Source organism: Martes martes (assembly GCF_963455335.1).
Source record: "Martes martes genome assembly, chromosome: 13".
Lineage (NCBI taxonomy): Eukaryota > Metazoa > Chordata > Mammalia > Carnivora > Mustelidae > Martes > Martes martes.
In genome coordinates this window covers 82,389,345-82,404,567 of record NC_137901.1, presented here as the reverse complement: position 1 = coordinate 82,404,567, position 15,223 = coordinate 82,389,345, and the positions used below count along the sequence as shown (strand labels likewise).

General features: G+C 57.2%; 1 protein-coding gene across 1 annotated transcript in view; it reads right to left on the bottom strand.

Annotated features, from left to right (window-relative positions):
* The window catches only part of RBM19 (RNA binding motif protein 19), a 119,676-nt gene that overhangs the window by 87,366 nt on the left and 17,087 nt on the right, over positions 1-15,223 (bottom strand). The window contains exons 9-16 of the mRNA XM_080821271.1: positions 15,125-15,196; positions 14,213-14,416; positions 13,335-13,465; positions 12,441-12,562; positions 11,914-12,010; positions 10,233-10,343; positions 7,911-8,111; positions 6,462-6,591 (exon numbers count right to left, since the gene is read on the bottom strand). Coding sequence (XP_080677397.1) covers positions 6,462-6,591; positions 7,911-8,111; positions 10,233-10,343; positions 11,914-12,010; positions 12,441-12,562; positions 13,335-13,465; positions 14,213-14,416; positions 15,125-15,196 — 1,068 coding nt within the window. The remainder of the gene's footprint in view (positions 1-6,461; positions 6,592-7,910; positions 8,112-10,232; positions 10,344-11,913; positions 12,011-12,440; positions 12,563-13,334; positions 13,466-14,212; positions 14,417-15,124; positions 15,197-15,223) is intronic.

Genomic DNA, 15,223 nt, shown 5'->3' with positions numbered 1-15,223 from the left:
CAGGACGGCAGCAAAATGTGAACACTGTAAACACCCCCACGAACCTGAGGAATGTTACGTTCAATTAGGATCCCCAACGTACATAACTTCAGGGAACCACACACGTAAGAGCGTGCCTTATCTATACCTGACAACATAAATTCAGAGTTGCGCGTGATAGCCAAACGTTGAAAACAACAACAACAACAACAAAACCCCCACCACCACTCAATACTCATAAATAGGACACTAGGACAGTTACAGTGCCACCAAAGGGTGGGACGATACGTGTTCGTTAAAAATGATGTTTCCAAGGAATGTGTGAGGACAAACAAGGACGCTTAGATGTAAAAAATTATGAGAACAACGAAGATCTGAACCAATAAACAGCGTAAACCCAATCATGTTCCGAACACACAGCTCCTGAGAGACACACGGGGGAGTGAAAGCTGCTGGAAGGGAAGGCAGAACGTGTCCTGGGTGTTTCTGGAGAACGGGATTACAGAGCGCTGTTGTTTCCAGGCCCCCAGGCCTCCTGTCACTCGGAAGGAACAGCATTTCAGGAAGGGGGAAGGACAAACAGGAGGCTGTGTATCAGCAGGTGGGTGTGTGGCTGTGGCGCAGGGCCAGCCGTGGTGACGTGCGGGGACGTCACCTGGGGGGTGACAGAGGGCTCAGAAGACTGAGATCAGCACCGTAACCTCTAACAAGTCCTGCTGTGATGAAATGCCTGTAGTTCAACGTCCTCGATGTCCCCAAGTCCCATGATCAGGGTCCGGGGTCACACCCCACCTTCACACACGAGCTTCTGAGGCTCCGCCCACACTCTGCGGAAATCGGGGCCCATCTGGGAGGTTCTTCAAAGCAGTCACGGGACGGCACCCTCGCACCCGTGTTGTTCTGAGCAGGGGGCTCGGTCTCCACACGGATCCAAATCTGGCCCGCCCTGCCCAGCCCAGGCCCCGGGGAGGCAGCTATGTGTGCCAGCTCCCGGCTGACAGACACAGCCCTGTCCTCCCGCACACCTGCACTCAAACACTTCAAGCTTCCTGGGGTTCGAATCCTCTCCACCCAGTCTCACGCCGAGTACGCACGCCGCCTCACGTCTGCCTCCCTTGTCCCTTGTGAGGCAAGCCGAACGCTTGCAAGGCCTAATTAAGCTTCAACCGATTTGTCATGAAACAACCCTTTCAAGCCCCGATGGCAACGGGTGGCCGTGATGATGTCGTCTGTCTCACATGAGCTGAACAGACAGCCTTTGCCTCCCCTGCTCCCCCGGAGGTGAACCCAGAACCCAGACCCTCACTCCAGGACAAAAAAGAAGAAATCAACACAAAGGCTCCTCCTCCATCCAAGACACGAACACAATTTACCCAACAAGGGACTCCATGGTGTGGCTGTTTGTAGTCCACGTTCAAAGCAAAGCAGGGTGGGCAGAGTACTGCTAATGACGGGGAGGCGAAGCTATGCAAAGTAGCTAAGACTTAGGGGTCTGAATGAGAGCTTCAGTCGAGCTGAAAACCACGACCTTCAGCTGGGAATGACATTTCCACCCCACTGGCTCTCCTTGCATTTGCCATCGTGGAGATGAAAGCCGGGGGTAGGGGGTGGGGAAGGACAGCTGAGTAGACCCCTCCCCATCCTCCCATCCCTGCCCCACACACCAGGCACTGGGCTCGATGCCCCAGGTGCACGGTCTCATTAATGGCCATGGGAGCCACGTCACAAAAACTGGGTGGCCTGTGACCAGCGCAGGCGGCTGCTGCCTCTGAGCCCTAAATCTGAGGGATCTTCAGGTTGGGAGAGAGGTTCACGGAAGACCCAAGAGATTCTTTTTAAGGAGAAGACAGAGGTGGGGATGATGGTGACCAAGAAGGTTTGTGGTTAGCTTAAGGGGGCAGCCCCTGTTTAATACCAGCCAACTGCTGCCGTCAGAGGACAGCTCAGGGTGGTCCCACGTGCAGGTCTTCCAAGAGAAGCTGAAAATCCACCTTTCAACAGAAAAGCCCGTGGTTTTTTAATTTCAGTAACTAACTCAATGGCCTGGGGCTTCTGGACCAGGCAGTGGTCAACCAATAAACCAGCAGCTCATCAGGCCTTGGTGCAGTGCTCCCTACACCCAGCCCGTGCACAGTCTGCCGCAGAGACCGCTGGCCCTCCCAAGGGCCCAGAATCCAGCCGGTTCCCGGTGTCCCGGGGGCTCAAAGGCTTCCCAGGACAGCAGCTCAGGGGAGCCCAGCCCCATCCTGCCTCCCTGCCCCGTTTCTAAAAGCTGTGTAAAGGGTCAGAGGCACCTACCCCGGAGATGGGATATTTGGGTTTAGCGAAAGCCGAGGGGACCTTATGGTCAGGGTTGGATCCTGTCCATGGCAAGTGAGCTGCCCTTGACCCTGCCCAGAAAGAACAAGGGGATGGTGAGGGCGGCCAGGACCTATGTCTGCCCCAGGTGTGTGGCTGGTCTGGTTCACTGGCTAACCGGTCGACCAGTAGCCCTGACCCCCAACATCAGGGACTAATAGCCAGCTTGAAATAAAAGACATGATTAAGTTGGCCTGGCCATCCTCCAACAGCACAGAGGTGTCTGTGGCTTTTCTAAACCTCGTTGTCCCCAGAAACCACTTGCCGGCACCCGTAACTGCCCCTGGGATGCTGGGAGAAGGGACAAGACAAGGGGGCTGGTTTTGAGATCTGCTGAAAAGGAGGGGCCTGGAAGAACCAAGGGGCCCACAGACTAGCACAGAACGGTGAAAAGCACACAGGCCTTAGTAAGGAGTGACCCGGGTCAGAGTCCTGGTGATGTCACTCAGTAGCGGTGTGGGCCACACCTCAGAGTCTGGGGGACCGGGTCCCTGCTGGCCACATCCCTAGGGAGGCCTTCTGCTCCCCAAGCGGCCAGGCCAGGCCAGGCCCTGCTGGGGCCCACACCCGTGTCACTGTCCAGAGAGGTGTGACGCGGAGGCCCTGTGCCACGGCCACGAAGCCCAAGGTCATTTTTTAAAAGCACTTCTGCTCCTGGTCCGAGTGGGGAGACAGAGAAGAGAACAAAAAATGAGATACTGTGAAACTCAAACAGATGTTTGCCAACAAAATCACCAGGAACCAGAGAAAGCGGGAAGAAGTAAGGAAGGGAAGCGGGGCTAGGCCAGAGGGTGGGGGTGCAGGTCGGGGGGTGGGGTGGTGAGGATTTCAAAGCAAGGTGGGCTGGAGGGGGCTGGGGCAGGCCGGGGAGGATGTGCTTCCATCTGTAGTTAGCACAATAAAACCCAGTCACGCATCACCACATGGGGCTTTATTATAATCAGGCCGTGCGGAATTTACTGTGGCCCCCCCCCTTCCCAGCTCTGGGCGCTGAAGGCTGACAGCAGACACTGTTATCAGTTGCAAGCAGCTTTCCAGGACCTCCCCCGACTCTGAGCCCTTTATCTGGAGGTGAGGGTCTTGCTTGTGGGGAGATAAAACACACTGTCCCCCTCCCTCGAGACTGGTACAGAGAACAGGGAGCTTTCCAGAAAGGAAGGAGGGGGTGGGGAAAAGAAAAGCTCCATCCACTCCCCTCCCCGCTCCCTTCCTTTGGGGCCTGAGGAAGCCTAGGGCCTGGGGGCTGGCTGAGTCCCCGCGATGGGGGGGAAGCCTCGGGAACAAGGTGGAGGCCCAGGCAAGGGGGAGGAGGAGCAGGTGAAAAGCGACAGCACAGGAGGCTGCGAAGGGGGCTCTGTATGCGATTTATGTAAGAAAAGGAACAGGAAGGGCAAAAAGAGGCCCAGGAGGTGAGCTCTGTGGGAATTCACCTGGTGACGTGCCTCAGCAGGGCGTGAAATCAGTCCAGACATGCACGGCGCCCCGTCTGAAATCGGCCCGTACCCCGGCCCCTCTGCCAGGCTGCGCGGCCTCCTTTGTGTGAGTCTCATCAGCCCCGAGGGGCAGGCCCTGTCAGGGGGAGTCTGTCTGGGAGGCTCTCGACACGGCAGCACAGGCCCCGGGAAGCAGGACACAGTGGGGCAGGCCTGACTTGGGTACGTGGTCTCTGCAAAGCCTCTTCTCCGTGATCTCCAGGACGTGTCTGTCCGTGCGACCCGCTCTTGCTCCTACTACGACATCTCAGCCGCCACCAACCGCCCCCATCTGTTCCCCCTACCAGGCCTCATCTGGGGAAGAGGGTCTGCGTGGCACCCACTGGGGTCATCCCGGCTCAGCAGAAGCTGGCGCTTACGGCTGATGACGGGCCATCCACCCCGGCTTCTGCTGCCGAAGCCACCAGAGACGCAGAGTTTATCGGTGCCTTCCCTGCGTGTCTCACCATACTCTCACCAATGCCCTGAGAAGTCGGCACGGTCATCACACCCATTTTACAGACGCAGAAACCGAGCCTCGGAGAAGGATGGCGGCTCGCCCTGTCATGGGGCTGCGAGAGGACAAGAGAGATGGTAACTTCCCCAGGAGCTCTGAGCTGCACCCTGAGGAACCCAAAGTGCTCGGGGCAGGGCCTGGCACAGCGTGAGCACCCTTGGGTTCACTCAGCACCCTGCACTGCTCTCCTTCTGGACGCTGAGCTCCAGTGGTGAGCCAGCAGAAAGGTACCCGCCCTATAGGATGGACTTTGTAACAGCGAAGTCAGGCAGACGGACACCAAGGAAATGAGCCTGTTTACAGTTCCAGGAAGTGGGAGAGGGCTAGAACAAAGCAAAGGGGAGCTCGTGGGGCGGGCATCAATCGGTACCCTCAGAGGGAGCCAGGACTGTCCCTGAAATCGGTGCTGGTACCATCTCGCGCCACTCCGACCGCTGGGAAGGGGAACGACCCCTCCAACACCACACTCCTACTGTGTGCCTGAGGCTTGGGACACAAAGGCCAGGATGGCCCTGCCCCTACCTTTCCAGGCAGAGAGAGGCAGAAACCCTTCTTCCCGCATCCGTTCACTCCGCCCACACATGTTCATGGAGCCAGGCTATGTCTGGGGCCTCTTGGGGGGGCAAGGCACCCAGCAGTGAGCAAGGCGAGGGGCCACACCAGGACACGTGCAAACGAGTGGGGCCACTTGGCACCAGGCTCAGTGGTCCTGCCAAAGAGGTGGGAAATGGGCCCTCATTCCCGGCAAGTCTGTGTGCCCGAAACAAGGGCCTGCTTTGGCCAAAAAATATTCAGGTTCAGGATGAGCAAGTGAAGAGAACGCTGAGGTGGCTGAAGTTTTTGGGGTGATGGCTTGTTAAGAAAAATCACAGGACTGCGTCAAGAGAAGGCTTCCTGATGGCCGCAAGCGGGTTTTGAAGGGAACCTTAATCCCATCTGAGGACAGAACTAGGTTGGCATCAGGGGCTACTGAAGGTTCAGATGGTAATTAGTAAGCCTGAGGACTGGGGGGGCCTCCTGGAGCCTCGAGATGCAGAGACCAAAGAACCACCCTTCCTGATTGGAACAAAGATACCAGACTAGGGGCTTCTGAGTTCCCCGGGCCGACTGGGCTGGTCCTGAAGGGTTCACAGACTCACGACAACAGACAAGTGCAGACAGTCCCAGGAGGTTTATGGACAGCAAGGGCTATTCAATGAAAGGCCTGCTCTTTAATCTGAGAATTCTGCTCACCCCGTTTTTGCTCTGAGATACCCTTTCTGGGAACGACGATGGTAGATGGGAGCCTTATTTTCTCAATTCTTATTTTGATACATGGCTAACTCTATGGGGGGGCTGGGTAGGAAAGCGGGGGACACTGCTGATGAGCGGTCCTAACACGTGGGGAACAGAACCACCAGTCCTTTTCAAAACTTTTCGGAAGGTCTTTGATTCTCGGCTGTGGTCATGGTCCCCACACTGAGTGCTTCCGCCCCCTAGGGGACATCTGGGAAACACTGCGGGAGCGCAGGCAGTGCTTCCGGGGGTCAGGAGCACTGAGCACTCCCGACTATGCAGTGGGCAGAGAGGCTGGGTATGTGAAACGTCTCGCTGTTTACGCAACCATCCTGGCAGGAGGGGCCAGTGCTGCCCCCGTTTCAAAAGCGTCCCCTCGGCCCCCAAGTGTGAAGCATTAGCTGGGAGGTGGGCTACCCCCGTCCTTGCCCCAGCGTCCCTTCCCTGCCCTGCCCTTGCGGTCATGGGTGGCTAAGGGACCCTGTGCCACTCCAAGGACCCGGGGAAAAGTCTCTCCTCCGCCAGCCGCCCTCACCGGCCAGGCATTGGGGCAGGTGCATTAAGAAGGCATCCACGGGCTCTGCTCTAAATCCCTATGGGTAGATTCTAGGGGTCTTTCTCAACCTTTAACTGGCAAACTGTAAAGCTGGCTACTTTATGCTGCACCTGTAACTTCTACGCTCTGATCTTAAGGACGTCTTACATGCCTAGAAAACCCGAGAGTCTGAGATGTGCCGGTCTCCGGGACAAATAAAGAACTTTACACCAAGTATCTGACAGACCACCGCATCGTGCCCAGCCCTGCCACCCTCCCTCCTCTACTTGCCCACTGCCCCGGGACACCTGATCGCAGCTCTTACAGGTTTCTGGCTCTGCCCTGTCCTCTTCTGCAGGTCCTGCCGGTGGATCTCGGGGTTCCTTCGTCGGCGGGGTTGAGCCGGAGAAGACGCCCACTGGAGCCCACTCCAGGTACAGGGGAGTATGGTGAAACTGCAGAGATGGGGCGGGGGAGGGGCTCAGTTCCTCCTGCAGACGGAGAGCCTGAGGCTCAGAGAGTATGGGCAACTCACCCTGGGGAATGGAGCCAAAAGGAGCGGCACAGTCTGGAACCTTCTGCGGTGCCTGATCCCCAAGAACACCACACTCCCCTCACCCTTGCTGCAGCTTGGGGCTCAGGGGACAGGCCCGAGCATCTGTTGTCATTGGACACACTGGGGTCTCCGTGGGTCTTCTGTGATCAGGGAGTGAAGGCGAGTGGGTTAGGGAAGCAGGATCACTTACGAACTGCGGCTCTCCAGGAGGAAGCGTGGAAGGGGCTGTAAGGAACACACCTTCTCTCCCTCCCCCGCCCGTGGACCACAGGCAGTGCATGCACACATGTGCAGGCACATTCTTTCCTTTTACAAAACGGGCAAACCAGACACCGATAAGACAGCTAAAGTGCCTGATAAGGAGAAGCTACTCATCATGGATGAATGGTGCTCCCCACCCCACAAAGTTATGTCCACATCCCCAAATCCTAAAACCCGTGGATTTGGGATTTTATTTGGAAAAAAAGATCTTTGCAAATATCATTAAGTGAAGGATCTTGAGATTAAAGCGTCTGTGTTATCTGGGTGAGCCGTAAATCCGAGGACAAGGGTCCGCACAAGACAAAGGCAGAGTTAGATCTGGGACGGGGAAGAAGACCATGTGAAGAAAGAGGCAGAGACAAGAAAGACGCAGCCATGAGTCAAGGGACACGTGGGGCCACCAGAAGCTGGCAGGGGCAGGGAAGGGTCTCTCGGAGCCTTCCAAGTGGGCAGGGCCTAGGACAGCTGGATTTCTGACTTCGGGTCTCCAGAGCTGGGAAACAATACTCCAGCTCTGCTGTCTCAAGCCGCTGCTTTGTGGTCATTTGTAAAAGAAACCACGAGAAGGTAACGTACTACTATAAATGTGCACATACACAGGACTTCTTTCTCTTTTTACAGAGAAACAGAAGACCGCCCTCTTACAGAAGTGACTTTCAACTTATTGGAAATGCAACACACCAGAGGCTCCAGGAAGAACGGCTCTAATTCGCACAGGAGTGGAGAGCCAAGGAGAGCCAAGGAAAGCCAGAGTGAGGCAAGGAGCCACGGGGTGCTCCCTGGGGGATGTCTAGAGGGGCCTTCTCGAATGCTCCTGGCCCAAGAAGGCGGGGTCATAGACCACGTCGGAGAAGGCTGGTTTGCGACCAGCGCCGCACCCATCAGGTCTGCAGTGAGGCTGCCTACCGGTCCATCAGCAACCCCAGCCCTCTCCCCAGCAGGCCCCAGCAGCCCTACCTTGGAGTAGGCCAGATGTCTGAAGGCCTTTCGGGCTTCCAGGGGCTCCACAAACTCTACAATGGCGGTGACGCCGCCCTCAGGTAGCAGCACGCGGCCCAGGCTGCCGAAGCGGCCAAAGGTCTCCTGCAGCTCGACTGCCAGGGTGCCTGCCGGGAGGTTCTTGACCAGGATCACGGTCTTGCTTCGCTCAGCCGCCGCCTGCAGGCAGGGAATCAAGACACGTGGGGACGACAGAAGGGAGGATCTCCGAGCTGACACCAGCACCCATCTGCAGCTCTCTCTGCACCAGGCACCCCTCTGGGTCCTCAAGTGCCAGGTGCTTGGGGAGTGGGTCCCCGAGAGCCCACTCCCTCGGGCATGGTGCTCCAGGGAGAGGCGGCTCCTCGGGGTGAGGAGGGGTGTGGGCCCCAGGTCTAGAGCCCAGGTCACACGTCAGACCCTCCACTTCTGCCAGTGCCCGCCCACAGTCCTCATTGGATCTTGCGGAGTGTCCCTGCCCAGACTGCCAATGGCCAGGACGTGCATCTTGGTGCCAGAGGCCTTGTCCCGGACCTGCAGGGCACCTGCTCCACACATGGGGCAGGTGGGAAGGGCTGGGGAATTACCACTGCAGGAGCAGCCTGTGGCGCTCAGAGCTTCGTGCATCCCGTCCTCGTGGTGGGGTGGGCACACAAGTGTGCCGTGTCAGTTCTGCAGCGTTCCCCCAGGTAAACCTTACCCCCCGCCAGAGCAGCCCTTACTGTGAAAAGCACACTCGCTGCTGGTCTCCTTCCCCTTGACCTTTCTCACCCGTTCTCACTGGCCAGTGAGAACCAACCTTGAACCTCTTCAATCTGCCTTTGGGAGAAGCCCAACGAGACACTAGATACGCGGCCCTGGGAGATGTATTAAGTCGGCCTCAGCCCCTCCCCTAACTCGAGGACAGGGCGCCCACTTCACAGGAGCCTCGCAGGGAGGGATTGAATTACGTGCACTAACACAAGCCAAGCGCACACAGTATGCGCCACTCTGTAAATGTCAGCGATCAGTTTACTGAAAAACCATGTAGCGGGGGCACCAAAAAAGCAAGATATCACAGCGAAACTCCTGGCATATGGGGTATCTGAGCACAGGTCTCAGCTTAGCTATGAATCTAACCCGAAACCGTGGGTCAGTTGCTTTCCCTCTGGCCTGTTTTCTCATCTGCAAAATGGGCAGGAACACCCATCCTGTAGGCCTCACTGTTGCTGTGAGGACTGAGTCAGGCGGCAGCCATCTGCAGGGGGGAAGGGCTGGGCCCCAGTGGGCTTCAGGTGCAACTCAGGCCACAGAGGACAACGGTTAGGGGCGTGGGCTCTGGGGCTGTATTCCGATCCACACCCAGCTGTGGGACCCGGAGCACGGGACTCAGCCTCTGTGGACCATGAGGGGAACACACCAGGGCTGCTTTCCTAGGTTATCACGTGAGGGAAAGGAATTATAAAACACAGATTTGGGGAAACTGTGGGGAGTCCCAGTAAGTGCTAACCTTCAGCATCCGTATTTCACACATGCACCCGCCCTGGAGGTTGGCCTGGATAGCCGAGAGGGCTACTTGGGGGTCAGAAGTCGAGATTTAGTCTGGGCTCCTGCCACAGGCTTGGTATTTGACCTCTAAGTCACCACCCCCACCACCTCTCTGGGCCTCAGTTTCCTAGCCCGTGAAAGGGAGGGGAGGATGTGAGCGGGTCTCAGCAGGCTCATTGGACTTGGCGAGCCATCTGTCATCTAAACTCCTACCTGGTGGAGAAGAGCATGCAGGGGTCTGGACCTCTCTCTACCTGGTCCAAGGAAGGTCTTAACTCGCAGACGACAGGGGCTCCTAGTAAGCTACTAGGCGGGGCCCCTCTCATCTGCGTGGGGAAGCCCCTGCACACAGCCCCCAAGAGACACCATGTGAGTCAGACAGGCTCCTTGTCTGAGCCCATGGGACATTTTCTTCTTTAGAGACAATATAGGGATTAATAATCATCATCCTTGAAAGAGCCAATCTTGGGGCACCTGGGTGGCTCAGTGGGTTAAAGCCTCTGCTTTCGGCTCAGGTCATGATCTCAGGGTCCTGGGATCAAGCCCTGCATCAGGCTCCCTGCTGAGCAGAGAGCCTGTTTCCACCCCCCCCCCCCATCTCTGCCTGCTTTTCTGCTTACTTGAGATCTCTCTCTCTGTCAAATAAATAAATAAAATCTTTAAAAAAAAAAAAAAAAAGAAAGAAAAAGAAAGCTCTGGTCTTCAAACCCACCCGGATCTGAAAGCGCATCCCTGGGCCTCCAGCCGCTGGCGGCTTGCTGACCTGGCACCCACCTGGCTGAAGGAGTCCAGGCTGACCCCGTTGTCCAGGAGGAAGCGTCGTACTTCTTGGACGAGCTGGGTCTCCCCCAGGGCCACGCGCACGGCCACGCTGCCCTTGGTCTCCTATGGGAGGGGAAAGGGGAAGAGGCCCTGTCAGCTGGCGGGCTGGTGACAGGTCAGCCGTTCATTCTCCCAACAGCCTGAGGAGACGGCTGGACGGGGCCGGGCCCTGCCATTGCCTCTCACGGACCCACAGTGATCTCGTGGCTCCGGCTGCTGGGTCTCTCACAGTAAATCAAGAGCCTCGTGCCTCCCTCTCCAGCTTCACTCCTCACCCTCCATTCCAGCCTAGCAGGCCAACCTCAGCCCCACCCGGGCCTCTATACTTGCTGACCTCCGCCTACATGGTGCTTACCCACAATCCCTCCTTCCATCCAGTTTCTGCCTAGATGTCACTTTGCTGACCGGTGACCCTCACTCTTACACCCTCTCTCCTACTCTGCTTAACCTTCCCAGCCATCACGGGTGTGCTGCACCTGCTTACACATTTCTTCCCTCTCTCGAAGTTTCTAGAAGAGCCAGCCTTCCTGTGTGGGGTGCCTGTGGGATCTGAACTGGCCGCATGCCTCCTAAGTGGCTAAGGCCTAGAGCTGACCGGCCCAACACGGGGCCACGCACCACATCTGGCCACTGAACACTAGAAACGTGGCATGTGAGCATCCAGAAGTGCTCGGAGTATAGAACATGTGCTGGATTTTCAATACTTAGTGAGAAAGCAGAAGGCAAAGGGATCCGGTCATCTTTCACACTGTGTATTACATTGACATGGTGTCCTGGTTATGCTTGGGCTATACTGAATTACACAAAACAGATTATGAAAACAAACCTTCCCTGTCTCTCTTTGCTTTTTAAGAAACGTGGCCACTACGATGTCTGCCACTACACACAGGGCACACATTCCAGTTCGAATGGGCAGTGCTAACTTTGAGTGCTGGGCGGGAGGAAATGACAATGGGTCTGTGGTTTATGGGGCAAAACCACAGATCTCCTTTGCTGACTGGCTGGAAAACATACTCCAAGATTTTGCCGAAGATGGACTTAGCCACAGTGTAAATAGAGGCATGTGCATTTTAAGGAAAGTGTGTGATTTAAGGGGACTGGAGAGATGAATGGGAAAAGTCAGCAAGAATCCGGTTTAACTTCGATGGGAGGAGGGACAGAGACCGTTGATTCCCCTTTCCTCGTCTCAAGGACTGGGCCCCCCCCAGCTGAGGGACTGTGTGCAATAACCCTTGGAGAGGTGTGCGATGGGGTTCAGAGCATGGGCATCAGAGTCAGACAGACCTGTCATCCCATCTGCCTTTTTCCACGTGTGTCACCCTGGGTAAGCTGCTTTGTGTCCCTAAGCCTCAGTTTCTTCCCCTGGAAAGTGGGACAGCAGGAGCAACAAGCTCATTAGGTGTGGTGACGAGCACCGCACAGCTGGGTCTCTCTGGCTTGGCTCCACACAAGCCCGGGAGAGGCAGGCCTGGAGCACGGAAAGCATACTTCCAGGGAAGGCTCCTAGGATGCCCACAACTTCGGTCTGAGGCCTGGGGCTTGTAGAGGACCCCAGAACCACCGCCCCTCCCCTGCTCTTTCTCCCCTTGTGATCAGCCCAGAGCCAGGTGCGTCAGACGGGATGCCCACTTACGTGGTCAAACACTTGACTCTTGGTGGCGCTGTACTTCTGTGCAATGGCGTCGGCCACAGCATTTGGGCCCATGAACAGCGTGTTCCAATTGTGAGAGCTGAGAGGCAGAGGCAGAATGGGGACGTCAGACCAAGGCTGAATGAGCAGAGTATTTTCTCCGAGGCAAAAGCTCTAAGAAATAAGTTTATCACCTGCCCTTCTAAGCCCCCAAAGCCTCCTCCTCCCCCTGCCAACTTACCTGGTGTGGGCCCAGCACCCAGGGCCTGGAGACATGAGCAAGGACGATACAATCCCTGACATTGGACAAGCACTTACTTTGTGCCAGGGACCCAGCACTTTGCTTGTATTAGTTCATTTAGTTCTTACAACCCCAAGAAAGTAAGGCACCGCTGTGATTCTCCCCATTAAGCCAATGAGGCAAGGGGGGCTCAGCAAGGTCATGGAAGAGAGGCTGAACCCATCCCAAGGGGCCAGAGCACGCAGGCGGCTGGAGGAGCAGGGCCCAGAGGCTGGCAGTGAGTAAGGACCTGGAGCTGTTGGCTTTGTCTTTAGATTTTTTCTTCTTCTTATAAGACGATGACCCTGGGGTGTCTGTGTCCTCACTGGCTTCCTTCTTGATGGTGGATGGTAACACGTGGAGCATCCTTCCCTGGTGGGGGATGATGAGAAGAGGATGGGGGGGTGGGTCCACATCCTGCCCCAAGACATTAGTGCTAAGACCCTAGTCGGGAGATGCTGCCTCTGGGAGAACCCCCACATGGCCACCCTCACACCAGAATGGGGGCCCGGCCACATGACTCAGGGCCCCGATGCTGGTGGGGGACGTCTGACGCAGCCTCACGACAGAAACTGAGCATCTTATGAAAGGCCCGCAGCAGCTCTCACCCCCTCAAACCCAGGCCCCCTCCTGGCCCCGCACTCCAAAGCGAGGGCTCCACATGGGTGGGAGCCGGGTCCAGCTGGGCAGCCCCAGGAGGCCAATCAATAAATCACGAATGAGCGAATGAGTAGGGAGAAAAAGGAGAAAGGGAGCTCAAGTTGGCCTGGGCTTGAGCAGGCGGGCAAAGCAAACTACACGGTAACAGTGGAAAAGAAGAGTTTCTTACATTCTATTGTACCCGTTTAATGTGACCGGCTCCAAACTCTCCTTCCCACTTCTCTCCCAAGCGGTATTTCTGGGCACGGAGAGCATATATGTTCATTTAACAAAGAGTTTTCAAGCCTCCACGGTGCGCCAGGCGCTGTCCTAGGTGCTGAAGGGCCCTGCCCTCGGGGAGCTCCCCTCCACCGGCTCCTGTGAGGCAGCGGCTTTGCACACCGTCTGCGTTTTCTTAGAAATGTGGGCGCTTGTGCGTGTGGACCCACACATCCTTTCCCCATCACCTGAGCCCAGACACCCTCCGCCAGCCCGGAGCAGTCACCTGGAACACCTGCCCGTCCACTTCCGCATAGGCCCTCACGGCGTGCTCAGGGAACATGAAGGTGACGAAGGCGAAGCCCTTGGGTTTCTTGGTCAGGCTGTCGATGGGGTAATGAAGCTCAGATAGAGGACCTGGGGACAGGACAGGTGTCAGCATCCTGGGGGCTGTGGCTGGGCCTGAGTGCTGGGCACCCAGCTCTTCTGGGTGGGTCCCAGCCACGGTCATTGTGAGACTACCTCAGAGGTCAAGAGTGCCCTTTCTCAATCCTTTACGAGTCTACCCTCCATCTCAAATGCTAACTCCCTTCCCTTCAACAGCCACGACCTTACAAACACACAGCCCTGCGTGCTAAGTCGAACCTCAGGCCTTCCCATTCTTGCCTGCGAAATAGCAGCGACCATGACAAACAAGACCCTATCACATCCCCTTGGGACACTCGGCTTGGGGAACAAGGTCTCAGACAGCGGAGCTCAGGCCGAGGAGCCCTGTTGCGTCCGCGCCCCCCCCACCCCCTCCCGTGACTAGACTTCACACTCCGAGCAGCGAGAGTTCGGCCAGCAAGGGCTAACTCAAGAGATCATCTCCAAATCTTGTCTGTTCTGTTTAGACAGCGAGAGCAAGGAGACACAGGGTTTAGACAGCTCACGATGCCCTTGACACGACCTTCTCCCGGGAGCCCTGCTAACCCCCGACGTCTGGGACGTGGGAGCACTCCCAGCAGCTCAGGGATCATGGGCCCCATCTACGGAGGACGGAACGGAGCGAGAGGGAGAAGGCGTCTGCCTGTGGTCAGGAGCTGACGGGAGGCGGGTCCTCCTGGACCCCAGGCCGTCGGCTCTCACACTATGTGCTCAGAGAGCCAGAGGTGGCGGCCCTACCGAATTTGGAGAAGAGTTGCTCCAGGTCCTCCTCGGTGCTGGTGTAGGGCAGGTTTCGGATGAAGAGCCTCCCAGAGTCGGCCAGGTCCTCCTCCTCTTCGTTCTCCCCAAGGGTCCGGCCTTGCCAGGGTCTGGCGCTACTCTTCTGGGGCGCCTGGGCCGTAGGGATGTTCTTTTCCCTGAATACCTCAATGTAGCGCCCGCCTGCAGGAGGACAGGAGTCAGGGCTCCGGGGCAGGCCCAGAACTTGCCTGCGACTCCTGGGTGGTGATCTAAACTCTCCTTTGCAGCCTTCCAGAGGCCACGGCCAAGGCGAGAGTGCTGGCACCCGGCTCTGTTACCGGGGTGGAGGTTCGGGGCCAGGGCTGGGCATGAACTGGAAGGACTCTCTCCCCGGATCGCACTCATCCTGCACATCCGGCTTTAACTGTGGTGGGGGGGGGGGGGCGCTGCTTGGTCACTCCAGGCCACGTGCTATATCCTCTACCCCTCAGGGCACACTCCCTGGCTCTGCCTGGGCAAAGGTGTGCCAGGACAGCCCACCCTGGAGGACTGCCTCGCACTGTTGATTAACGGCCTCTGTGCACCATCCCACAAAGCCAGAGCTTGCCCCCGCCGCTCCTCTGGGTTTTGCTCTAATGCCACCTTCTCAGCGAGGCCCAAGCAGATGCCATCCTGTTTGAAAACGCACCTGCTCCAATCCTGGCCCATCTGCTGGCTGCTTGTCTCTCCCCGCTCTATGGCAGCTAACTCCTACCTCCAGGAGGGCAGACGTTTTGGTCTATTCTGCTCACCGCTGTATCCCCAGTGTCTAGACCAGTGTCGGGCACACAGCAGACCCTCCCCCAAAACGTACGGAGTGACCGAACGAGCGAGCGAAGCCCTGCCACCAGGCGGAGGCTGGCCCCTTACCCATGTACTCCCTGTGGCATCTCAGAGCTTGCTTGACTTCCTCTTCGCTGCTCAAGTCCACAAAGATGTACCCTGGGAGGGGACAGGGACAAAAGGGAG